Genomic DNA, 26,385 nt, shown 5'->3' with positions numbered 1-26,385 from the left:
GGTATTTTTCTTTTCTTTTTTATAAGAACGGAAACTTCCTGTTTAATTCTTGTACCTTCCATACCCTGGGAGCCAGTCTCCTGTCAAAGCAGAGAAGGGGCCAACGTCAAACTCCCAGGCCACTTCCTGAAGCTCCTTAAAGGTGATGTTTTTCCGAGGCCTGCCCCCACCACCTAGGAAGGTCTCTCCGCTGTGAGGTCAGTCCCTAAGCCCTGCTGATTCTCCAGTAGGCTAGCTGGCGCACTGTGGCTGCAGGCAGGCGGTCCTTCTGAGCTGGAGGCAAGGAAGGGGGCGGGAGGGGGATTGCGGGGGAGGGGGGCAGAAACGGATGAAGAGGAGTAAACCTCTCAACAAGAACGCCAGGTTTCTAACTCTTTGCAATGTGAACGTGGAAAAGAAAATGAAACAAGAAAAAAAGAAAAAGAAAAGCCGTTGGCTAAATATATTTTAGACTTTTTTTTTTTCACTTTTCAGAAAAGCTTTCCTATTCTCTTCCTCAGTTTGGAACAAACAAACAAAAGAAAAGAAAACATTTTCTCTCTCATTGGAGTTAAAGCAGACTTTTGCATATCTAAACATATCAGACAATGTTAGAAGAAAATAATTATGTGTAAAGGTGTCAGATCAGTAAGGGTGTTTGAACACATTAATTTTGCTTCATCTCACACCCTTCATCTTTTTTAGTTATTTTTCTTCTAGTTACTTCCTAGCAGTGGCTTTCCCTTATGACACGGAGCCAGAGGAAGGGCCGACTTAACGATCTCCATACACATGTTCCTCTTCTGTTAGAGGACCACAGACTAGGCCTGAATTTAAGAGCGGACTTGGTAGCCATGGCTCCTGAGGAAAGAAACATTTATTTATTTAAGGAATACAAAGGCCCCATTACTTTTCAGTGGGGAATTTATACTTGGTGAAATTTTCATGAATAAAAACTCATTTCACTAAATGTTTTCTAGTAAAAATATAGCTCACTTTTCTTTTGGGTGCAAAGTCTGGCATGTCTGTTTTGAAAAGTCAGGCTTGTGAGACTCCGGGAGGCGGATAAATGAACAGACTCTTTAATAAGCCAGGCGCCCGGCATGGCAGAGAAATGCAATCCCAGAAAGTAAACAGAGCCTTGTGTGAAAAAGAGCAAGCTGAAATTAATCTTGCTTTTCCAATTTGAAAACATGCTCGCGGTTGTTAGCAACTGAGTCAAGACATTTAAATCACATACATACTTTTCTCTCTTGACAGTGACCTTTTCTAAGTATGCAGTAGGGAGAAGAAGATGAGCCAAGCCACGCTCCTGAAAGAGCATTTCAGTTAATTGAACATGAAATGTGTTGCAATCTGATCACATTAATAATACAGGGTTGCTGTTCTGTAGCTAATATGCAGTTCATTTGCTGAGGGTCCAACTAAAGCATTCTACAAATGTTAGCATATGAATCCTGTTGCAAACCTATACACTAAGCGGCTATATAAAGTACATCTTGAAAGACCTTTGTATTAGTTATCCGGGCTGTGTAACAAATCACTCTGAACACATACTAGTTTCCGTAAACATTAGAGGCCGGAGAGATGGTTCAGTAGTTAGGAGTACTTGCTGCTCTTGCAGAAGACCCAGGTGTTAGTTCCCAGCACCCATGCAGGCTAGAACACAACATCCTGTAACTCCAGCTCTAGGGAACCCAACCCCCTCTTCTGGCCTTGCCCAGCATATTCAGAACCATAACCATGCCTACATACACACAGACACATACACCACAGAGCAAAAAGTAAGAAGAAGAGCCTGGGAAGTGGTGGCACACCCCTTTAATCCCTGCACTTGGGAGGCAGAGGCAGGTGGATCAATTTGAGTTCAAGGTCAGCCTGGTCTCCAAAGTCTAGGACAGCCAAACAAAAGTGAGAGGAGGAAAGACATAGGAGAGTGCATACTAGTGTGTGTGTGTGTGTGTGTGTGTGTGTGTGTGTGTGTGTGTTTTAACAATCTTTTTTGATGCCTCTGTCAACATTTAAAATATGGACAACAAATTTTGAGAGATTTATGAAAAATTAGTATGTTTGGTCATATAAAATAGTTAAAACTTTAAGTTTTTTTGTATTTTCTTATATCTGTTTCATGTTTGCACATATGGGAACATCATAGTACACATGTGGAGGTCAGAGGACAATTCACAGGATTGTCTCTGCCCTCCATGTGGGCCCTGGCGATTGAACTTGGGTCCTCAGGCCTAGGAAGCAAGGCCTTTATCACTGAATACTTGCCAGTCTTCAATCACAGAGAAAATTTAATGTGCCCCTTTAAAAAGTGACATATCAGGTAAATTAAATACTAGCAAGGCTATAGAAAATCTAAATGTAACTACCAAATTTGACCTGAACCATACAGAAAATTACTTAAAATAAGTGATAAGCCGACGTGATGGTGCATGCCCTTAATCCCAGCACTCAGGAGACAGAGGCAGGTAGATTCCTATGAGTTCAAGGCCAGCCTGGTCTACAAAATGAGTCCAGGACAGCCAAGGATACACAGAGAAACCATGTCACGAAAAAAACTCCAAACTCCAAAACCCAAAACCAAAACAACACAACAACAAAAACCAAACCAAACCAAACTAAACCGAAACACCAATAAGTGATATATTCTCTTGTGAAGTATTGAGCATGTACCAAAGCAAGCTTCAATAAGGCACAAAGTATCTGATCCATGTAGAAACTACCCTTTTAACAATTCTAATTGTCAGCCGGGTGGTGGTGGCACATGCCTTTAATCCCAGCATTTGGGAGGTAGAGGCAGGCGGATCTCTGTGAGTTCGAGGCCAGCCTGGTCTACAAAGTGAATCCAGGACAGCCAAGAATACACAGAGAAATCTTATCTAAAAAACAAAAACAAAAACAAAAAAAAATCTAATTGTCTAGTTAAACATTAATAACATTTTTGAATATTTTTTATTTTTAGAAATTCTAATTAAAAAAAAAGACGTCTCAAGGATTGGGAGAAGCTCTTTGTAATAAAAATAAAAAAAGATTTATTTATTCATTATGTACACAGTATTTTTCCTGTAGGTACACCAGAAGACCGCACCAGATCTCATTATAGATGGTTGTGAGCCACCAAGTGGCTACAGGGAATTAAACTCAGGACCTTTGGAAGAACAAGCAGGGCTCTTAACCTCTGAGCCATCTCCCAAGCCCAGCAACTCTAATTTTTAATAACTAGATAATCATTTAAAAGCCTATACATTGCTGGGCAGTTGTGGCGTACACCTTTAATCTCAGCAATCAGGAGGCAGAGGCAGGTGGATCTCTGTTAGGTCAGCCTGGTCTATACCAGAGAAATTCTGTCTTGAAAAAAAAAAAAAAGGCCTATACATCTTGGGGAATGCAGTTTGAGTGGTACCTAGAGAGAAGTTTGCAATCTTATAAATCAGAAAACGGAAGTCTGAAATGAATGAACGAGGTTTTACATTGAGGTACATGCCTATAATCCTAGCACGTGAGAGGCAGAGCCAGTTCAAGGCCAACACAGGCTATGAGAGACCCTGCCTCAGAGAAGCCAAATGAAACCAAATCAGAATGAGACCATCAACTATGTCGTCAAGAAACTAAGAAAGGGCTGTTGGCAGAGGCTGGGCATGTAGCACAATGGGAAAGATTTTGCCAAGTATGCATGGGGCTTCGAGTTCTAGCCTCAGTACTGGGAAGAAGACAGGGAAAGCAAAAAGTAACAGACTACACCAGACAGCTAAAGGGATGTAGTAACGCTCAGTAGTTATGCACGTAGCCTCAGCACTTGGGAGGCCAATATAGCGAGACATTAAAAAAAAAAACAAACCCATAGTATATAACATAATATTCTTCTTATATAGTAAGAAGGTCAGATAAATAGGAATAAAAAAGAATGAAGCAGGGAAAAAGTGATACAAAAAACAAACCAAACAAAAAACACAAAGACAAATAGAACAAAAACAAAACCTAAAACATGATTGAAAAACAAAACAAAAAACACCTGTAGGAAGTAAACTCTAGTTAAAACAAAAACAAACAACAGCAAAAAAACAAAAAAACAAAAAAACAAAAACAAGCAAACCTCAAGACAGGGTCTTGAGGGGGAGGTCAGCCGTTAAAAACAAATCCTGCTCTTACAGAGAAGCCTGGGTTTGGCTCCTACCACTCACAAGACAGTTCACAACTGTTTCTAAACACACACACACACACACACACACACACACACACACACACACACACAATTTAAACAAAACACCACCACCACCAAAACCAACCTACCTCCCCCCTCCCCCACCCCCAGACTGTGGGAGAGCACGTTGAAAGAGCATACACAAGACTGTGTGTTTGATTCCCAGCTCTACAAATAAAACAAGACTAAATGCCACCACCACCACCACCACCACCACCACCACCACCACCACCACCACCGCCCACCCCCCCCCCGCCACAACACCACAGACAGACTTCTGGCTCAATTCATCCAATAAGGGAAGCTATGTGTAAAATAACATTTGGAATGAAGCACAGGAACATTATAGACAGGGAGAACCAAGTTTAAAGTATGTTACAAGGGCTGGAGAGATAGCTCAGTGGTCCTGACTTCAATTCCCAGCAACCACATGGTGGCTCACAACCATCTATAATGAGATCTGGTGCCCTCTTCTGGCCTATAGGTGTACATGCAGGCAGAACACTGTATACATAATAAATACATCTTTTGGAAGAAAGTATGTTACAAGAGAACCATCAATGGCATTTTGGTAGTATATTTGAAAACCTAGATGGCAGCAGCGTGTGGTGTTGCACACCGTTGATACCAGCACTGGGCGGTGGGGGGTAGGGGGGGGACACACAGAGGCAGGAGGATTGCTCAGTTTGAGGCCAGCACATTCTATAGAGCAAATTCTAGGAAAGTCAGGGCTACACAGAGCAAACCTGTCTTCAAAAACCAAAGCCAACCAAAGAGTCAAACAAATACCAAGCCAACTGACCTAAATAAATAAATAAATAAATAAATAAATATGGAATGGATAATTTCCTTGGAAAAAATATATATATTGCTGGGTATGGTGGCGCACGCCTTTAATCCCAGCACTCTGGAGGCAGAGGCAGGTGGATTGCTGTGAGTTAGAGGCCAGCCTGGTCTACAAAGTGAGTCCAGGACAGGCAAGGCTACACAGAGAAACCCTGTCTCAAAAAACAAAAACAAAACAATATATATATATATATATATATATATATATATAAGACCTGAAAAAAGTTTGTAATTTCAAGGAAATGGAGTCCGTACTTAAAAATCAACCAATGAAATGGCTATCCCAGACCTAGAAAAATTTCAGAATGTTCTAGAAAACATTAAAGAATAAATAAGTATCAACTTTTTATTGTTTGTTTGAGACGAGGTCTTACTGTGTATTCTCGGTTGCTCTGGGACTTTACTATGTAGACAAGGCTGACCTTGACTTACAGCGAACCTCCTGCCTCTGCCTTCTAAGTTGTGGCATTACTGGTGTGTGCCATGAGGCCAGACCTAATTCCAATCTTTAACACCCTGTTCCAGAAAGTGAAAAAAAAAAAAAAAAAAAAAAAAAAACAAAACAAAAAAAGAAAGAAAGAAGATAAAAGCAAACAAACAAGCAACATTTACCATCTTAGAAGGCCAGTATAAATAGATAAAAGCATTAAAAGGAAATTGCAGCCAATTTGGCTTCTGAACACGACCACACAAAAAAGGTCCTAGGTTGAAACTGGACAGCGACATTCATTTGTTTATCAATTTGTCCTCCACCAAAATTATTTATTGTCAACCCTGAACCAGCAGGCGCTGTACTGGTACAAGGGGAGCAAAATGGATGGGAACTCTCGGCCTGGCAGAGACGGATAATAACGCAAATGATCACCCAGGGTAAGGTACACAGAGGACCTTCTGGTGGGTTAAGAGTCCATCAAGAGACATTTGACCTGGTTAGAGAACTGTGGGAAAGCTCTCCAGGCATAGAAATGGACTAAGAGTACTTGTGGGCAGCTGTGGGAGACTGGTCCAGGGCCTCAGGTGCGACAGGTCTGATCTGCTCCAGCTGGGGAGATGGCTTTGCTGAGCCAAGGACATGGTTCACCCGGTCTAAGTTCTTGCTGATGAAGTCTGACCCTGATAACTTGAGCTCAACCTCTGGAACCCAGGAGAAAGAAGAGAACAGACTCCTGGAAGTTGTTCTCTGACCACACATACAATGAAAATAAAACTTTGAAAGAGAGAGAGAGAGAGAGAGAGAGAGAGAGAGAGAGAGGGATGGATTTGAGCGAGAGTTACAAGGCGAATTGTACAGACCCCTGGGTGAGCTGCGGTGGTGAGGGCAGAGGTCAGCCATGTTGCCTTCCTGGCTGGGTGAGTATATTCACTGACAAGGATTCCAAAAGAGAGGCTCACATTTACGGAGGGGGGGGGGGCGCGGTTTAATAGTACGGGTGTGGCTCTGGGCACGTTGCATCTTTAGTAAGGTAAGTGGTGGTGTATAGAGAAAAGGCTATCTCTGGCAAGGTCGGGGCTGGAGTTTTGGAGTGGGCTCAGCTTGTAGGCGGTATCTAAACGCAACCTGCTTGGAAGGTCATCTAGGGAGGGACAGCGGGAGGAGAAGGGAAAAGTAAAGAAGTAGGGTGGGCTGAGAGATAGAAGGGGGAGGAGGCGGGGTTCAGGGACTAGAGAACCGAGGAGAGTGTGAGCATGAGCCCAACTGGGAAAGGAGAGGTCTCAGGAAGGGGCAGGACTTGAGACCTCAAGGGAGTGAGTTACATAGCACTGACGCTGGTACCCAAATAGAATGGTCAACTCGCTTACTAATACCCTAGTGCAGGAGGTGGCCCACACTTTTAATCCCAGCACTTGGGAGGCAGAGGCAGGCAGATGGATGTGAGTTTGAGGCCTGCCTGGTCTATAAAGTGAGTCCAGGACAGCCAAAGCTCAGGGCAGCGAGAGGAAGTTTTTTATTTTTTGTTTCGTTTTGTTTTTTGTTTTTTGGACAAGGAAGCTGCTTGGCATGTTCAATCTGTACATTTGTTAAAACTCACAATTGTAGGGCAACCAGAGGTCTGTAACCAAAAATGTTGCTACCCGGGGGGAGGGGGGAGAAGGGAAAGAAACAAACACCCTCCTTGAGGCTGGCTGTGTGGCTCAGTTGGTACAGTGTTTTCTTCCTAGCAAGGAGAGAGCCCTGGGGTTTGATCTCCAATATCAATCTCTCATGGTGGTATAAACCTCTTGTCGCTGTGGTAGAGGCAAGAAGATCAGAAGTTCAAGGACTTCCTCAGCAATCTAGGGAGTTTACCATCAGCTGGGGGCCACACAAGACATCATCTCAACAAAACAACACAATCTGCAAAGGAAAAATAAAACTTGGTAGTGGTGGTGGTGGTGGTGGTGGTGGTGGTGGTGGTGGTGGTGGTTTGGTGGTCAGTGAGTGATACGATCTCTCCACTTGAAGCGGTCAAGACCAGCCTGGGTTCTTGCATAGCAAGAATCCCATCTCCAACTCCAACAATACCAAACTAAGTGGGGGAGCCTTCCCTTTAGAGTCCTGTGTCAGTCACTGGCTTGGCCACTGCAGGGCTAGGGCTAGGGGCCCCATCCCCTCTGGTCTTCACTCAGCTCACCACTTAAAAGTTGGTGTAAGTCAACATCAGGAAGGCAGCCACCCACTTCTGCCTAGTGAGGGACAGCTCAAATATGCATGCTACAGAACCAAAGTCATTGGACCATGGCCAGAGCCCCTCTTAGGGATTAACTGGTTGGGGAGAGAATGCAGCCTGACAGACTGGCACCCTTGGGACTCTCCTATTGAAGGAAGGATCTGGGTAAAGAAAGGCCTTCCTAGCTCCAATGGTCTGTGGTTCCGCTGTAAAAATCCAAAATATAATCCAATTAGTTGTGTTGCCTGTATTTTGTGATTGAGAATAATCTCAATAAACAATTACCATCGCAACATGCAGCTCTTTAACACACGGCACCCCACATGATTCAAGAATCAGTTTGGTTGGAGTGTTGGGAAACAGCATGGTTTGTGGTTTGAAGTCTTATGAAGTGCCTTCTAAAAATTCTATTCAGTAGCAATTCATAATAAACACAATCCTTGTAAGTTTGCTATTTAAAAATGAGACTTTGACACTGTTCACTTCAAATGCTCCACCCACCCCATGAATCCTGTCAGAGAGGCATTATTCCAATTTAGGGGACAGAGAGATTGAAATTTCTGATCACTTGGCTGGGTGGTGGTGGCAGCGCACGCCTTTAAGCCCAGCACTCTGGAGGCAGAGGCAAGCGGATCTCTGTGAGTTCGAGGCCAGCCTGGTTTACAGAGCGAGTTCCAGGTCAGCCAAGGGTACACAGAGAAACCTTGTCTCAAAAAACAAGCAAAACAACAACAACAACAACAAAAGAAAGTCTGATCACTCATGGCAGTGTTGGGATTTCCCAAATGTCCCCAAACCCACAGTGGACATGGCAGTTTTTGGCGTTGAGTGTATTCCATTGTTTCCTAATCCCATGAAAATTAATGGGAAAGTGTTAATTGGGCATCAATGCATGCTTAGCATTAATCCGGGTATCCGATGAACCACAACTTTATGTTGCCCCTCATGCCATATTAACTTGGTTTATTGTAATAATTTAAAACAATAGGGGTAATTGTATCCGTACTGTTTTAAATACCCCATAAATTGAATACAGCCTGAATCTGGTCAGCCTGGGATCTAAAGTGCGCTATGCCTCTGGGAAGCTACAGGATACATCATCCTTTGGAGCTCACACTTTGCCAGGGGAGGAAGGGAACTTTGACCAAACACCTACTGTGTGCAGGGATCTGTCAGGCACATTATGGCTTCGAAAGGAAAGGCGGGTAGGGCGCTTTGTCAGCTCAAAGACCTCCCTCAGGTCTTGGGAGATCTAGGGCCATTACACTCTCCCGCACTTACACTCTCTACACTGCAAGCCCGAGCCGAGGAACTTTAAACACAGTAAGTAAAACAGATAACGGACGAACGGTCGAGGGGTTTTCTGAAATAACTACCTATCCTAGCTCCCTTCGAGACTCTCCCACACGGCAACTCATTGTCCACGGACGTTTGCTTTGAACCCCAAGCATTTGACCTTGACCCCTACAAGCCCACTTTATTCTATTTTTAAATCGCGGTTCGAGTAACGCGCAACCCCTGTCTTGGGTGCTTTTTCGCTCCCTGGTATCACGTCAGTTTCTCAAAGTTCCAAAATAACCTTCGCGGGCAGGGCTCGGTACCTCTGCCGGGGAAGGGCGGGGAGCCGTGCAGGATGTGCCCGAGTGGAGCGGGAGCCAGAGAACTTGCTGCGCGAAGGGAAAATAAAACTTGTGGCTGGTGTTTGTGCAGGAGGGTCTCCTCTATCCCGAAGCCTTTAGGTCCCAGGGGTCTCGAGGACCCCTCCCTCCGGGGAGCGCAGGGTATGGGTGTGCTCCCGGCGTCCTTGACCTAAATTTCCGCGCGTTGGCTGAAACGGGGGCACAGAGGCAGGGCGGGCGGCGGGTGCCACCTCCGGATCGGGTGCGGGGGCCTACAAACTTGAATGGGTAGCGCGAACAAGGGGGGGTCCTGGGGCGCTGCCGCCTCTTCGCCCTGCCAGCAGCCCGGGCCGAGCTCCCCGCTCCTCCCCCTCCCCCACACCCAGCCCATGTGATTTGAGCCGACTCGGGGTGCGCTTCTCGGCTCCCCGCCCGGCTGACGTGGGCCCCGCTGTAGTCGCGGGGCTCGCGCGCCGCCCCCGGTGGGTCCCGCTGCCGTGGGGGACCGAGTGTGTGCGCGCGCGGACAGGCGGGGGACCGAACGGGGTGCGTGACGTCACCGTATTGGTTACACGACGTTCTAGAACTCCGCCCCACGTGCGCGGGGAGGAGGGGGGGAGGAGGAGGAGATGGGGGTGGGGAGGAGGAGGGGGAGAGGTGGGGATGGGCCGGGGGGGCGGGGACGGGGGGTGTGCGAGGCGGCGGGGCTGAGCTGAGCCGAGCCCACGTGTGACGGGCTCTCGCCGCTGGCCCGGCTCGGCGCTCGCGGAGCTTCGCAGCCGCCGGGCGGGGGGAGGAGGCGGGGGAGGAGGGACGGAGATCTGGGGCTCGGAGCCGGCCGCCGCTGCGCTCCGCTTCGCTGTGGGGCTCGGTGTGTCGGGGGGGGGGGGGCGGGGGGGCTCCGCTATGGAGGCAAATGGGAGCCCAGGCACCTCGGGCAGCGCCAACGACTCCCAGCACGACCCCGGGTAAGTTTCCAGCCGCTGCCCACCGCGCTGCCGCGGGTTCGCTCGAGGCTGTGCGGGCGCCGGTGCGGAGCGGGGCATCCGCGCGCCCCCCGCGCCCCTGCGCGCACCCCTGGGGCACTCGCGCACCTTGGGGTAGCGTGGGGCCGCCACCTTCTCCCCCAGCCCACCTCCTGGCTCGCGCTCGCCCGCTCCCCCCCAGCTTTCCTTTTAGCTTTTGTAAGTTACACGTCAAAATGGCCGATCTGACATCGGTGCTCACTTCGGTTGTGTTTTCTCCCTCTAGTAAAATGTTTATCGGTGGACTGAGCTGGCAGACCTCACCAGGTAAGGGAGGGAGGGGGGGACTCCTGGGTCCCCCCCTTCTTGGCTTCTTTATTGCTCTTTGTTATCCTAGTGTAAGAGCCCCCCCCCGCCATTGGCTCCCCACTTCTCCTGTGCAAGGTTATTATTTTAAATAGCAAATCCTTTCCGAGCCCTCTACGCGACCTCTGTTGCTGAATTTCCCCCGCGTGTGCAAAAATATTGCAAAAACAAAACAGAATAACAACAGAAAACTACTTTTGCTTTTTGTCCTTGATCAGAAATTTGCATTGCTTTCTTCCCTCTCCACACCTTCTCCCACCCCCCATCTCTCTTTTTCTCTCTCTACAGATAGCCTTAGAGACTATTTTAGCAAATTTGGAGAAATTAGAGAATGTATGGTCATGAGAGATCCCACAACGAAACGCTCCAGGTAACGCGTTCCCTTCTCGATTTTGCCTTTATTTTAGAACAAAGTTTTAGTTTTATTTTTGGAGGTGTCTTCGGAAGTAGCTAAGCGGATTTAGAATGGGGCTCAGGCGCGTGGCTGGGCTGGAACGTCGCTCCCCCCCATAACCCCAAAGGTTATTGTTAATTAGGGCCGAACTCTGGATTCAGAGACGCCCATCTCTCCTTCCTGTCGCTTCTTGTTCTCTTGTTTAAAATGACATTCAGTTCGTCCACTTTCCACATAGTTGTTTTTTTTTTAATTTGAAAATTTGAATGTATGCCTTCTTCACACACCCAAACTCTCAAGTCCCCTCTTTGGGAGGTAGATGAATATATTACTGTCCGGTTTCCTTCGGAATAAAACAAAGCCTTAAGAGGAAGAGGAGAGGAAACTGAGGCGGCCAGAGTGCAGAGTGGAGGCACCAGCGTGTTCCAAGTTACCTCTAGCTGCCCTGCCCCCTCGTCCCGCTCCCCCCACTAACCTTGGTATTTTTTCCTCCCTTGGCAGAAGGCTGTGGGCTAGAGGAAAATAGAGGGAGCTGGTGGAGATAGGGGGTGCTTGGGGGTAACTTTCGCAACCCCAGTCTACATAGAGGGTCTTCTTGTTGCTTTCACTGGTGTTACATTTTGTTTGTTTTCCCCTCTCTTTGTCTCCTTCCAGAGGCTTCGGTTTCGTCACCTTCGCAGACCCAGCAAGTGTAGATAAAGTATTAGGTCAGCCCCACCATGAGTTAGATTCCAAGACGGTAGGTTGATTTTTTTTTTTTTTTTTTAATTGTTGGTGTTCCCCCTTTTCAGTACCGGTCTGGGCATTGACAGCCCTGTTTAAAGGGACAGCGCCTTCTTTTTGCTTCTATGCTAGAACTGGGTACTTTAAAACAGCTAGCGAGTTGGCTCAGAAGTTTGCTGCGGTGGCTGGTTTTTGGGGGTTTCTTTTTTAGAGTGTGTCCCACTGTAGCTTCCGAGGCTGCCAAGCTAAGGTTGGGGGGAGGGGGTTCGGCTTCTTGAGAGGCTAAGCCTCCCGCCAAGGGATCTTGCAAAGAAACTCCGCCGGAGACTAAATGGGACTTTCTTTGTCAGCTTAGCACGGCCTGTGGCTTTGGGGTCGGCTTGTAGAAGGATGGCACAGCCTGCTTCCAGGGGGAGGGGGAAGGGGGGGGACAGGGGGAGGGGGCGCTCATCTTAGGTCTAGGCAACAGGTTTCTCTGGGACTCCTAGTGATTTGAGAATGTGGTTTGAGAAAGGAAGGGAGATACTGGCAGAGCCAATTCAGTAGCCAGTGGGGTTACTCCAGATGACATCAAATTGAAGGCAGAGAAGCCTTGGGCTTCAAAGTGTTTCAAACCCTGCCCCCTCCAGATCCTTTTATTTGTGTGTGGATACTTTTTCAGCATTGGAAGTTTTTAAAATCTCGAGTTTAGAGGTGAAAGTCCCTAGGTGGAAGTCAGAGAGAATAAGGGGGGAAAAAAAGTCAGTCTGGAATAATAAATGTAATGGTGGAGGAGGCCGGGAGTTCCCAGGGGTTTGCTTAGCCCCTGCAGTGGCTTCATGCCTCTCCTTTCCCTGGTGCTCACCAGAATTTCACCAGGATTTTATTATTTTACCACTGCTGAAGGCAGAGGCCTCTAGGTGGTAACAGGGATGTGGCTTTGGGCTGCACAGGGTGCCCCTGTGTTGTGAGCTCCTGGGGGTGAGGCCACTGCCCACTGTAAACTTGATCCTCAGCCCCCACTTCTGCAGAGTCAGCAGGAAGCAAGGGTCTTCCAAGCCCTTTCGACTTTGAGCACTGAATGCAGGAGAAGAAGAGAGCCGGGTAACCTTCGGTTCACTCGAATTGATTTTGCAAACTCACCCTCTTTTTTTTTTATGATCAAAGAGGCAGGTGCTGCCCATACCCCACCCCCCAAGAAAAGGCCTCCCATTTAAGTCACTTTAATAATTGTCCTAGACTTGTCAGAGCTTGCAGCCCAGCCTGCTTGTACTGTCAGATCATTTAATAATCAAGAATAACCATTGGTAGGGTGATAAGGAATGTCTGAACAATTTAGTTTTTTCCTCCCCGACTTCTTGGCTAGCTGCATCACAAAGCCAGAGAAGGTCTCGAAGGAAAAATTCAGAGCAGATCTGTGATTTCCCATCCACTCCTTTTGCCTGGGGGGAAGAACTGGAGTTTGGTTTTAGTGGGCGCTGGGTAGTGAGATCCCTCAAGTGTCCTCACAGTGTCCACTGCTGGGCTTTGGGCTTCTCCACCCTTGTTTGTTTTGTAGACATATTTTGGTTGCTATTACTTAGTATAACCTAGCTTTTGACTTTGTTTCAACGTTCAGTGCAGGAGGCAGAAGCGGTTGGTTTATTGCCATGGAAACGGGGATCTTGTTTACTGTTACCTTAAAAGCTTTGTTTAGGTAAAGGCCACTCACTTTCAAAATAGTACCCTAGTGTTTTCTAGAGGACTCTAGAGCCAGTACTAGCGATATACCTAAGTAACTAATGTTTTAATTTTGGGTAGCTTTCTTTCTTTCTTTCTTTCTTTCTTTCTTTCTTTCTTTCTTTCTTTCTTTCTTTCTTTCTTTCTTTCATAGTTGAGTAGGACATGCAAAAGGTTGGGATTTGCCTTCTTGCCTTGACGCCTCCTAGGCTTTGGAGATCTCAGTGTTGAAACCTTTGCCCATGGGAGTACTCTGGTCTCCGGGTGCGGCCGATGTCACCACCGCCTGCATACGGTGCAATCCCAAATTGGCTTCTGGCTTTGTAATTTTACTTAAAAAAAAAAAATTTTTTTTTAAAGTTCATTTTCTTCGCTGTACTTTTCCTAGCCATCCATTCCCTTAATAATACCTCATCTTTTCCCCCACACAAACAAGGTGACTTCCTGTTGCACCTGTGTGTTGGGTGCTAGCCTTTGGGAGGGCGTCTTCTTTTGAATGAACAAAGAGAAGCATCTGTCTTAGTTTTGGCGACAGAATGGAAATCCACACCTGTTGTATTTCTTTTGTAGAGAAACTTTAGTTAAGTGCCGGGCACACCTGTAGACACAGTAATAACAATCTTTATGAAAGGGTAGTTTCCCAGCTCCAAGATTTTGGTCTGTTTTAGTTTTTGAAAAGTAATCTCTCATTTCTCAGGTAACGTTTAAAGGTAGAAAGCACAAGGCAGAATTTTAGGTCTTTAAACTACATTAATAAAAGTGATCTTAGTTTTGTATATGTCTTACAGGCTGGGGCCCTAGGGGACCCAGAGATTATAGGGGTGTGGGGGTGGTGGTGTGGTATCTTATCCCCTGCAGTGTTTTGCAAAGCACGATTATTATTTTATCCAGTGACAGAACTGACATTTTTAAATCTGGGGGGGGGATTTTTAATACGAAAGCCAGAGCTCATAAATAACTTACGGCAATGTTCAGATCATTCCCCATGTTAAATTATACTTCAAGATTTGTGACGTTGAGAAATCTAATGGAAACCAGTAACGGAAATTTTTGTTTTTCGAAATTCCTCCCTGCTTTTTTTTTTTTTAAACTAGGCAGTAACTTTTTTTTCTCCTCACATCAGCTGTTACACTCAAATGCTTCTGTGGGAATTGTAAAGCTAGTCCCTGCTTGAGAATCATGTGCTCTGGGAGCAGGTGGCTGATGTAGAGTGAGGGAGCTTTTTCCTTTGAGGTGGAGATGGGGTGGGGGTACACATTAGATTCCCACTTCTGCAAGTTGTTTTCTTTTTAACTCTCCCTACAATGGCCTTTCTAATTTTCTACTTTGGACTTTGGGTTGTTCTCGTAGTTTCACTCCAGTTGTTTTTTTAAAAACCCACGTGGATTGAATTCATATATACACTTTTCTTTTCCCCTTTTACTACAATTAAAAAGAAGAAGAAGAAGAAGAAAAAAAAAAACCCAAGTGAGCTTGCCCTACAGTCATTGATACCGGCATTCTTTGAAATTAGTGAATAAGGCAAATGCAATTTTTTTATTTTGTTTTGTTTTGAGATGGGTGGTATCACTCGGTAGCCCAGGCTGTCCTAACTCTGTAGCCCAGGCTGTCTTAGAACTCAACTCTGGTAACCCAGAGGGACTTCCATCTCTCAATGATCCTCTCCCATGAGCTCCTCAAGTGTAGGGATTATAGGTGTAAGCCATATTGCTTGACTGTAAAAAGATCTTTTTAGTCATTTGGAGTAACTATTTTGCTAAATAAGTGACTTAATCTGAGTTGAGTGTTGAATTGGATAACTGCAGAGGTGTTTTTTTTTTTTTTTTTTTTTTTTAAGATATTGTTGATTTTCTAATAAAAAAAAAATCCCTTTTCCATGATTGGCCAGGGAGAAGAAATAATCACTCATTTACTTATAGCTGGAGGAACATTTAACTTTGGGATTGTGATTTTTTTTTTTAATCTCCCCGCCCCCTTTGGATAGCATTGTACCTGTTTTGTCTCCTGACCACACATTCATTGCACTTTAGCTCCGGGTACCATTCAGGGTCTGTGGATGAGAAGTCCTTTGTCTAAATCAGAATGCATGAGCTCTGGCTTATAAAGCACTTCACTCGCTAAAATACATGGAAGAACATTCCAGAAAGGTGAACCTTATAAGTCCCATTGGGAGAAGGATGGTGAAAGTTGAGATCAAAGCTGATGGAGCTTTTGAATTACCTAAGAAGTTACTAAAAGCTGAGGTCTAAGCCTGAGAAATGAGTGATTAATAATTTGGTGGTTGGTCATTCATTTTTTTCCCCTCTCTCTAAACTCCTCTATTGATTTCTTCCTTTTTTATTTTTTCTCCAGATTGACCCCAAAGTTGCATTTCCTCGCCGTGCACAGCCTAAGGTAAGCAGGAGAGCCATGGATGGCATTTTAGCAAGGCTTTCAAGTTTCAATCCCAGCAGTGTTGACTGTCAGAGGCTGGGGTTTGTGCCTGCAGGGCATCAGCAGAGGGAGGTGAAAGGCCCAGGCGAGCAGTTCTGTGAGATGACCTTGCACCTCTAAAGTCAGCATGCTGAGGTGGGTTCCAAGCCTCCAGCTGGAGAGAGAGGCAAACTTGATCCTTCACAGGAGGCCGTGGCACCGCCTGCTGCAATATTTCTACAAATGTTCTATTTATTCCAAAGCATAGGTGAGATCCTAGGTGGAGAAGCTGATCTCCCTGTGGAGGGCTCTCTGTCGGGGTCTTACAATCTGAAGGTTCTGGAGAAGAGCAGAATTTAAGTACATACCTTGTCCTTTCTTGGGAAAGCCTTCCATAGGACCCCCAAAAACTATAGATCAGGGGAGGGAGCTAGGGAGACCTCGGTTTTAGGTCATATGGATCACTCAGAGCTGCGAGAAACTGACATTGCTCAGCTTCTGAATTCCATAGAACTGGGACCTGTGAGGAGGAGGTTGAAATTGTGTGACCCCCTCAAGAGTGGCACTACAAGGGGCATGTACAGGATTGAGATTGCGCTGTACTCCTGTAAAGTGTGCAGCTAATGTTTCCCCTCTGCCTGCCGGTTGTGGCCCTAAGGAGACAGCTGGGGCACTCCCCTTCTACCTTTTACAGCAGTTCTTTCTGTCCCTTCCTCAAAGCCGGTGTCCTTGACGTCATTGGGGGAAGAGGGTATGAAGGCTCTGATTGCAGGCCCACAAAGAGAAGGGGTGATGGCTCTTGGAAAATTCAGTTTATTCCTCTCAGCGGAGGCTCTCAGAGTGGAGCCTTCTAATCACGGAGAGGAGAAAATGGCTTTGCACGTTTAGCAAAGGAAAAAAGGTGGTTGTGAATGGCATTCTAAGAATTTCAGGTCTGGAGCCTGCCACGTATGTGAGTGAATGAATGGCTCTTTTTTTTTTTTTTTTGAGATGGACGTGGCATCACTTAAGTTACCAGAAGCACATACTTGAACGTGGCTTCCCCCCGACCTAATGCTTAACCAGAGCATAGCAATTCATGAAGAGCTTAGAGGCCTTTACCTAGCGTAAACTTTGCGATCGGCCTTAACTGTGGAGCTGCTTTCCGTGCTGTGTGTGTGCCTTTCCATCTCAGAACCAGCAGCGTTTCCGGGGTTTGGAAGAACTGCTGTTTCTTCCCTCGTGTGAATCTTCACATTTCCAGGTTAGCCATTTGATCGCTCACAATGGTTGCCCTTTTAGAGAAACTGGAAAAATCTCTGACTTGGTGAAACCATGGATTCAGACCAGACCGGCTCCCTCCATCTCTTGTTTCTCTCTTCTCACCGACTTTTCTTCTTCAGCCAGGAAGGCGGGATTTCACATTAACATGCTGTGGAGTTGTGGTTCCCCCCCCCCCCCAAACATTCAGCTTGAAAACAAGATAGATGGATGTCACAGACCTGTCAAAGGAATATGGACCTTCCCCATTTCCCAGCCCAAGCCTTGGGGGCTTATGTGTTCTTGAATGTGTATGAGTACCCAACCAGTTGAAAAGGTCTTGGAAATTCAGGCATTTAGTAGTGGGATCCTGTTTCTTAAAAAAAAAAAAAAAAAAAAAAAAAAAGAATGACACATGACTTTGTGAAGGTCTTTGCTGTCACTATCGTCATCTGAATACCAATTCTGTCTCAGTTTCCTTATTATCGCTGAGCCAGGAGTGATGGGATGGTACCAGCTCTCCACAAAGGTTTTTATGAAAAATGAGAGTGGTCTGTCGAGGGCCTCATGGCTCGTCATCATCACCGTCCTTATTGCTGGTGTAATCATCGTTAGGCTGGTCCTTGTCCGTAGGCTGGACCGCCTGGTTTTAGATGCCAGCTGTGCCAGTCATTAACTGTTGCGAACTTGGCCAAATCCCTTAACTTCCTTGCACTTGTTTCTTTTCTCATAGTTTCCTGGAGGTGAAGTAAACATGCTCCTAGAAGGGTCTATGACATGCTGATGGCAAAGTATGAGCCACTGTTATTACTGGCTATTTTTGAGAGAGGTCTTGGACTTAAAACCTTCCTGCCTATATTTTTGTTAGGGCCTCACACTAGTTCTCTGGGAGAGCTAGCAATAATATTAAGTGAGTGAGTGTACCAGGCGCTTTGTGTAGGGGTGCTGTGCCAGTTCCATTGGGCAGATGAGGCAGTTGAAATATTGACGAGCTTGAGTACTGATATAAAACACACACGTACGCGCACGTACACACACACACACACACACCACACACACAAACACACACAGACACACACCTAGGCAATCTGCCTCCACACTTGGACCCTTGACCAGTGTGTGGTCTTGTTGGGGTACCACTCGACATGGCCTCCCTATCAATAGCGAGGGTACATGGCTTCCTGGGGTTTAGCAGACCATGAAGAACAGAACCGAAGTCAGTCTTAGTGAAGTACCAGGTTCTTGGGCTCTGGTCATTCTCCTCCCCCTTGTGACATCATCCAATTGTATAACACTCTCTTGTGTTCTGTGTGTGAATCCTTGGGGTATCCTAGCAGGTGCTTCTGGGGTTGCTCAACCCAGGGAGGTAGGAGTTGTTGAAGCACAATTGTGTCACAGTTGGGAACTGGAACAGGCTAGGGAAAGGACTTGCCCTGTTTGGTGGTTTTCCCACAGAACTGAGCCTGGCTATCGGGGTTTCAGACCAAGGTGACTGTTGGGGATGGCAATGGGCTGGCTTTGAGTGAAGTCTTATTTATGTTTTATTTATCTTCCTTCCGTAAAACCTCTGCGTGTCTGTTGGGGTCATGGTGACAGGGCAGACTGTACCCTTCTGTGTGGACTGGGTGAGGAGCTTGCAAATGATGTGTCAACTTGTGTTTCAGTTAAAACTCATCTCTCCGCTTTCTGGCTGCCCCTCCCTGCTAACACTTGCCAGAGAAATATTCCGTGGAGGTGTTAAACAAGACGGGTGGAAAGAAACTGTAACTTGAGACCAAAGAAAATCTGTGGCAGTGAAGAACGGATTTCATATGAGTACTGTCATAATATTCTTTAATGTCTCGTATAAATAAAAAATCTGTTTTGTCCAGAATTTTAATGAGCAGCGAAGGCAGGCTGTGGAGTCCTGCCGTTCACCCATCTCACCCTTTGTGGTGCGAGTGTTCACAGAGCTTCATTAGGGAGCCTAGGGACACGCTTTGGAGGCCAGTGGCCATTCATTAACAACGTATATTTTGATCAGGGGATGGGATCAGTTCGTGTCTTCCTATTTCACTGAGGCATTTCATTTTTACAATACGTAAGAGGATTCTGCCCCACCTCCATCTTTTTAAAAATTAAAATGGTCATGGTCCTCTAAAGAGATGACTTAATTCGAAGCTGTGACACATCCTAGGCTGACGGGGATCAATCACACCGTGTCCTTTCTTTGTCTTCTTTGGGTCCAAGTGTCAGCTGCCTGGGAGAGTTTTGTTCCAGCCTGTGGCTTGGCTTCTTTTTCTTTTACGGAGGAACCTATAGACTCCTTAGCATCCATGGGTGAGAGTGGAGCCTGGGTGGGACTCGCCATCTGTCCTTATTATCCTTGGGTAAAAGAACACAATCTCCTCTCTTTCCAGTTACTGTTTCCCACAAGGTTTTGTTTATTTTAGTCAAATTGACTTTATTATTTTTTTTAATGAACGCATAAAAACATAAACATTGCACAGACACAAAAACATGTAGCATGTGAGGCCAGAGAGATGGTTCAGCAACGAAGAGCCTTCGCTGTTCCTGTAGAGGACCCGAGTTCTGTTCCCAGCGTCCACGTTAGGTTTGCAGCCACTTGTAATGGCAGCTCCAGGCTATCAGAAAGACACTCTTTTTTAGTCTCTGCAGGTGTCTTCACACATATGTCGTACACACATACAATCATGAATAAGAGAAAAATCTTAAAAAAAAAAAAACCCACGACATTATCAGCAGGGGAGCGTGTGCTGTTTGGATTCGTGTGAATGTTCACTGTGCCTCTTGGAACTTTAGCTGCCGATCTAGAGAGGTCATTTGTTCAGCCCATTTCCAGGTGTCTTTAGTGATGGCTGGGTGACTGTGGGCACACCACTGAAATCCCATCAGGCCTCAGTTTCCTTCCTCGCTGTCTTACTTCGGGAATGAATGCAAATTGTTCTTTGGGAGCTGTGTATGGACAAGGAGGCCACGTCTGCCGACCCTGTTAGAGAATTATTGGTATCTTGTTGTCTTCAGATGAGGTCTGGTGCATCTCCGGGCAGCCTCAGAATCATTTTGTAGCCCATGGTACCCTTGAATGTTGAGTCTTTTTCTGCTTTTACCTCCCAAGTTCTGAAATGGCAGGCCACCACACCCAGGCTTATGCAGTCCTGGAGAGTGAACCCCAGCTCGGGCTTCCTGCCTGCTATAGCCTGCCATTCTACCAGCCAAATTGTATTCCTACCTTTTAGGCTTATTTTAAAGAGTTAAGAAATTTTTTGCAATGGTAAAATGACTTCAGAAAAAAAACAATCGTAGTGAGAATGTAGGCTCCCTGGCTGAGTTTGACTCCTGCCTGGCTTTTCCTCGCTAGAGGCATCTGCCACCTAGTCATGTTCTGTTGAGTGCTTCCAGTCAGCCACAGCAGTTAAGTTGTGGAGAGTTGAGTCCGGGAGCCAGCTTTTCTTGTTCCCATCCTGTCCTCAGATGTTGCTTCAGGGTCCTGAAGGGTTGCCTGTGAAACACGCATCCAGATGGGTGCAGTGGCGGCCTGTGCACACCTCCTGTTCCGGGGGAGCGGTTTCTTGGCAGCTTCTCAAGGGCGAAGGGTGAGATTCCGGCATCTGGCCTTCTCTTGCTGCTGTAGGTCAGGTCACCCAGTGTCTTGCCATCTTGGATGATCTGCAGCTGTCATCTCGGCAGCCGCCACGGGTAAGCAGCCTGCCTGGTAAGTTCTCCCAGTCCTGCAAGGACGTAGTGGCGCATCTTGCAGCCCTTTTTCCCCACCGGTGAGGACCTTGGAGGATTAATGGCTTAGCTTGTTGCTTGTCAGAGAGCCCTCCTCTTTCCTCCGTTCCAAATCCTTAGCAGGTGTCTGCTCAAAGAGGAGGGACACTTTGTCCTACAAATGTCCTCTCCCAGGATGTTCCCTTTCCCTCCGGGGTGGGGACTCCCTTGTTCATGTCAGTCTGCGAGTATGACAAAGCTCCTGTGTCCCACGTCAGCTGAGCCTCCTTCCTGCCCCCAAGCAGGGAGGAAGGACCAGGCAGTCCCTGAGGGCCCATCTTTGTGGCTCCTTGACGTAGTATGTGTTCTGTATGTCTGCTTTTAGATGTTCAGACCTGGCCATTCTTCAACTGCAAGCCCCAGAATACACCAGGGCTATGTGACCCTTTTAGCTTTTACCTCTTACTGAGTTTAGAGTGTTCATTTACATGGGCTCATGTAATGGAACAGCGAGTGGCCGGCCCCAGGATCGTTCCCGCTCACTGCTTACCATACTTCAGTCCACAGAACCCTAACTCCTTGCTCCCGCTGGGTGTGGACTCTTTCCCCCCCCCCCCCCCCTCAGGGGATTTGAGTATCCCTCAGTGCTTCCCATAGAACAGTTTAAATGTGCGAGCCTTGGGTTCAGTCTCCTTTAAGATCTGCATGAGGGTCTCTTTCCAACTTATAGCATATCTTTCCTCGATTTCACAGCCTTAGCGGGGGTAGGGGGGACTGAGGGACTGAGGGCTTTGGGGAGCTCGTGTCTTCATGCATGCCCTTCTCCCTGACGCATCCCATGGCCTGAGGTATCCCGGCTTCCTCCCTCATGAAGCGCAATCCTGGCTTTATGATGTCTAGTCAGCTGGTGTCGTCATGCGCGCATCGCAGAGCATGCTGACCGTACACAAGCTAAGATAGGTGAGGCATCACCGGGCAGCGAGTGATTGACCTGAAGTGGCTGCAGAGGTCTAGGTAGGGCTTGGGAATTAAAACACATTGGGATCAGGTTTGATAGCCAGGCATTTTTTTTTTTTTTTTTGGCAGGGACTGGGGACCTGTTAGGTGTCCAGGCTCCTAGGGGGTGCTCTGTGATCTTCTGGACCCCCAGAGAAGCCAGCGTCATTGACAATATGGCTGGTCTGTTTTATAGAGAACATCACCACGTTAGACTTGGGTCTTAAGCTTAATGGGTAATTCAGATTGTTCTGCAGAGCCGGAGATGATCTTCAAGTGTGAGGAGGCTCTTGGCAGAACCCCCCTATGATCTTTGGGGTGAATGGCAGCTTACAGAGAGTCTGCCATCCTTAGGTTTATACCTCTTGCTTCCCTCTTCTGTTTACTTAACAAGGGACCACAGTGCAGACCACATTGTGGAGTTCTGTTCTCTGTCCCTTGTCTGAGCAGTGATCATGACCTCACCCCGTGTGGACAGTGAGATGATATTTTTCCATATGGAAGTCACAGGTTGCTGGGGATGCCCACGTCCTGTTTCTCAGAACAGTGGACCTGTGACACCATCAGCCATGTCACCTTGTGTTTGCCTTTGCCTGGCGGCTGCTTGGGGACAAGAGCACATATGTTGGGAATCTCCATTTCTGCTTTTCCTATGGGATGGGAGGGGCAAGTGGGTGTGGTCTCAGGGCCATGTGCCTGCTGTTCTCTTACAGTCTGAGATGTTGGTCCAGCTGGGCAGCTGTCCTTCTGGGTGCTAAGTACAGCAGGCTGTTGCCTGTTCTCTCTCTCTCTCGAAGAGAGTGCCAAACTTCCACGTATCTGGGAAGTTTTTGTTTTTGTTTTTTGTTTTCCCTTTCAGGGTGCATGCCTGACTTCTATATCTGCTCATTTTTTAGTCTGAGAGTTTGATTCTTTTGAAAGAAAAAAAAAATGATTTGAAAATACTATGTGAGTTAGGATATTGTGGCATAGTACCTCAGTATTTTTAACTCCTTGAGTTTAGTTGTTGCAGTGATTTTTGTTGTTGTTGTTGTTTTTGGTCATTCTTGATAGAATCTCTGCTTTACAGACAGATAAACTGAGGCCTGTGACAGTAAACAGCTTTACTGGAGCCACAGAAATAGCAAGAATCAGGATTTGCCTTTGGACCCAAGTCCAAGGGAATCCCAAGGCCTCATTCCTCTAAATTCTGAACTACTTGTGTTTTGTCCAGTGTGAGTGGTACATCCAGCCTGAGGCCTGTACACTACACATGTGTGCCATGCTATGAATGCAGCCCAGTGGATTCATACATGACAGTGGCACCTCTCAGTGTCAAGCAGTTGGACACCGCTGGTAGCCTTTAGCTTCTTCCACTTTGTCTGAGCATTTTTAAAGTGCCCGGATGGGCAGACGGTATTTGTTAACAGCCTGTCCAGGAAGGTCCAGGATATTTTCCATCGGCTGTTTATGTCTGAAACCTGGTTAGCATAGTTGAAATGACTCTTCACTTAGTGGTTTTTGTTTTTTGTTTTGTTTTTGCCTCAATTTTTCTTCTTTCTGTGAAATGGAACCATCTATATAGTAACTCATCCTAGACTGGGTAAGGGGAGTGAAATGAGGTGATGCCTTTGGGTGACTACACATTGTGGGTACAGATGGACTGATTGGCGCCTTGTCTCCGTCCCCAGGAGGGCACTGTCCACACCGTAAGAGGACGGTACCCAGCAGCCTGCAGATAGCTTGGCATGGTTGCTCTTTACATAGGTGATGGATGCTCCAGCACAGTAAGATGGGAAAGCCTGATGGTCAGTGGCTTGGCTGGCTCAGCTGGCTCATGGGGTCCTGGCTTTCAGTGAGGGGTGAGATAGCGTGCACCCTTTATCTTGGCTGTGCTCAGCAGGCGTGAGGAATTCATTTCCTTCTCTGTGTAGGATGCCTATGTGGGCTTTTTTCCCTCTGTGCCTTTGAGAGTAAAGTCCTAGGCTTCAACTAAGGAAGAGCTGAGACCCCACTGTGAGAGAGGTCTCCTAGAGCCTTCTCTTTCCCAGGGCTGGTCTTTATCTGCCTGGGGGTAGTTTCACCAATGACTGATCTGAAAGCACCACATTCATTTATTTGTCACTGGCTGTGACAGGCAAGTTAATGCTAATGGATTCTTTTTTTAGCCTGTTGTCTGGGATGTTTCTCCCAAATGTCCTGAAATCTATGGCATTAGGGGAATGTGTAACTTTTATGTTAGGGGAGGATTTAAAAGATAAATAGGGTTTTGTGTGCAAGGGGCTAGCATTTAGGTTAGGGGCAAGAGCGGCCAAGTGGGGGTACGCTGGGCGGGCAGAGAGTCGTCTTTTAAGAAATCCATTCAGGGCTTTAAATTGCTGTTTCTGTTTCAATTATGTGACAATTTCAAGGGTTTAGAAAAAATCTAATAAAATGGTCTTGATGATGCATTCTGGGGAGAGTGCTTCAGAAGATGCTGGAGAATAAATTCCTTGGGGGTCAAGAGATTGTCGCTCCTGCCACCTCAGGGCCTGCTTCATCTGGGTTTTTACATTTTTATTGTTTTGAAGGGCAGGAAACGGTGTAGGAATGCATTCAGGGCTTCATCTGTATCCTCTGCTGAAATGAATTATTCTCTTTGGGCAATTGCAAATACACGGCCACTGTGCTCTTTTTTTTTTTTTTTTAAATTCTGAGATGACATACTGTAAACGACTCTCAGAGCGTGATTTGTGTGTATGGTGATGGTGAATAAAGCACTGAAGAGGAAGCCACGGAAGGAGGGGCTGAGCTCTGTGAGAGGGTTTTCTCCCTTTTCGCCAATCAAAGCTCTTGATAACTTTCCTCAGAGAGCAGACGTTTACAATGGAAGAGGGCTTCTGGGCTGCCTATGGGAACAGAGTGCAGAAAGGCACGGTGTGGCAAAAACGGGACGCTGAGTGACATTAATGAGGTGACCGTTCTGGTGGGAAGGAGGCAAGGAAACAGCCAAGTCTCAGTTCCCATGATTTGTTTCCAGCTGAATATGTCATGCGCTTTCATGTGCATGCGTGTGTGTGTCTGTCCCTGTGTGTGCACACGCATGCATTTTTGTTTCCTTCTTTTTTCAGTGTAGGTTTGAATGCCTGTGGTGTGTTGCATGGCTCTGCACCTAGACTGGCTATGTTGGTGCCCCCTGTTTCTAGTTGCTGCACAATCAAGTTTGAAATAAAAAAAAACCCCATGTATATACATTTTTATATGTATGTAAGAGTGTGCGCATGTGTGTGCACATTCGTGCACCATGGCATGCACATGGAGGTCAAAGGGCAGCTTGCTCACCATGTGAGTCCCTGGCCTCAGATAGCAGGCTTGGCAGTTGAGTACCTTTTCCTCCTGACCCATCTCTTCAGCCCAGAAGTGTGTGGAGTTTTGTTCTTCTCTTTGGGCACTTGCTGGAGCCAGGATGGGTGGCATGTGAGGCCATCACCACAGAGCTGGATACTGTTGGTACACTGGAAGGAAAGAGTATGAAAAACCCACATGTTCGTTTTTTGAAATGGGCTCCAGGCAGGGGAGGGGAGGAAGAAAACCTGTAAGCAGCCAGGTGTGGTGGTGCATGCTTTTAACTCCAGCACTTGAGAGGCAGAGGCAGGTGGATCACTGTGAGTTTGAGGCCAGCCTGGTCTACAAAATGAGTCCAGGACAGCCAAGGCTACAAGAAACCCTGTCTCAAAAAACCAAACCAAACCAAACCAAACCAAAACAAAACAAAACAAACCAAAACAAAAAAACCCAAAACAAACAAAAAATACCTATAAGCATATGTGAGGTGGGTTTTTTTTGTTTTTTAATTTCAGAAAGGTCCTACTGTGATAACACTTCATATTGGGGACATGAATGGGTAATTGCAACACATGCCTTGTAAATAATTTAGTGTCCTGGAGAGTTCTCCCTTCTTCTGCTCGTTTTTTTTGGGGGGGGGAGAATTTCTCATTAACTTGATAACAGCCTTGGGGGTAGCTCACCTGGGAATCTGGGCTAGGCTTCAGGGGTGCTATTCTCTGCGCAGACCCTTGAGTGTCCCCAGCTTTTGCTGTCAACCTGTTTCAGAGGGAGTCTGGTACCCTCACCCCCTTCACAGAGTAACAGGCAAGTGTTGTAAAACCTGCTAGAAACTCTTAGAGATCGGAGCTTGCCAGGGCCTGGGTGGGGTGGATGGAAACATAGTGTATATTAACCAGTGCAGCCTGTTTTTACACCTTTCAACCCTGTTCCCTTGGGGCTAATTCCCAAATGTGTGTGTGGGTTTTTTTTTTTTTTTTTTTGGTAGCTAGAGGCAAACAAACAAAAAGATTTCAACTTAGGTAAGATAATGCTTAACAGATGCTTGCCAGTTCCTTTCTGGTCCCACGTACCTGCCCAGAGTGGATCAAATAAGCCTGTTTGATCCTGGGCTGAGCATCTCCCTAAGACTGCTCGCTGTATATGTTTCCTCATCTGCTTTCAAAGCAGATAATTGGTTTTAGTGAGAACTTCTGACTTGATTAGGGGGCCCTTAGGAAATTAAAGTGTGTTTGAATTTCACAAGTATAATTTTAATTATACACATTTTGCATTT

The 26,385-nt window shown here is 46.5% G+C and overlaps 1 protein-coding gene across 8 annotated transcripts in view; it reads left to right on the top strand.

Annotated features, from left to right (window-relative positions):
* The first annotated feature begins 10,171 nt into the window (after positions 1-10,171).
* Positions 10,172-26,385, top strand: part of Msi2 (musashi RNA binding protein 2) — a 363,622-nt gene continuing 347,408 nt past the window's right edge. For all 8 annotated transcript variants that reach the window (XM_051158260.1, XM_051158259.1, XM_051158258.1 and 5 more), the window contains exons 1-5: positions 10,172-10,267; positions 10,551-10,591; positions 10,919-11,000; positions 11,679-11,763; positions 15,798-15,839. In XM_051158260.1, coding sequence (XP_051014217.1) covers positions 10,206-10,267; positions 10,551-10,591; positions 10,919-11,000; positions 11,679-11,763; positions 15,798-15,839 — 312 coding nt within the window. In that variant the 5' untranslated portion in view covers positions 10,172-10,205. The remainder of the gene's footprint in view (positions 10,268-10,550; positions 10,592-10,918; positions 11,001-11,678; positions 11,764-15,797; positions 15,840-26,385) is intronic.

This window comes from Acomys russatus, chromosome 16 (assembly GCF_903995435.1).
Source record: "Acomys russatus chromosome 16, mAcoRus1.1, whole genome shotgun sequence".
NCBI classification, from domain to species: domain Eukaryota; kingdom Metazoa; phylum Chordata; class Mammalia; order Rodentia; family Muridae; genus Acomys; species Acomys russatus.
Note: the sequence above shows the minus strand (reverse complement) of the source record. Positions and strands in the feature narration are given on the sequence as shown.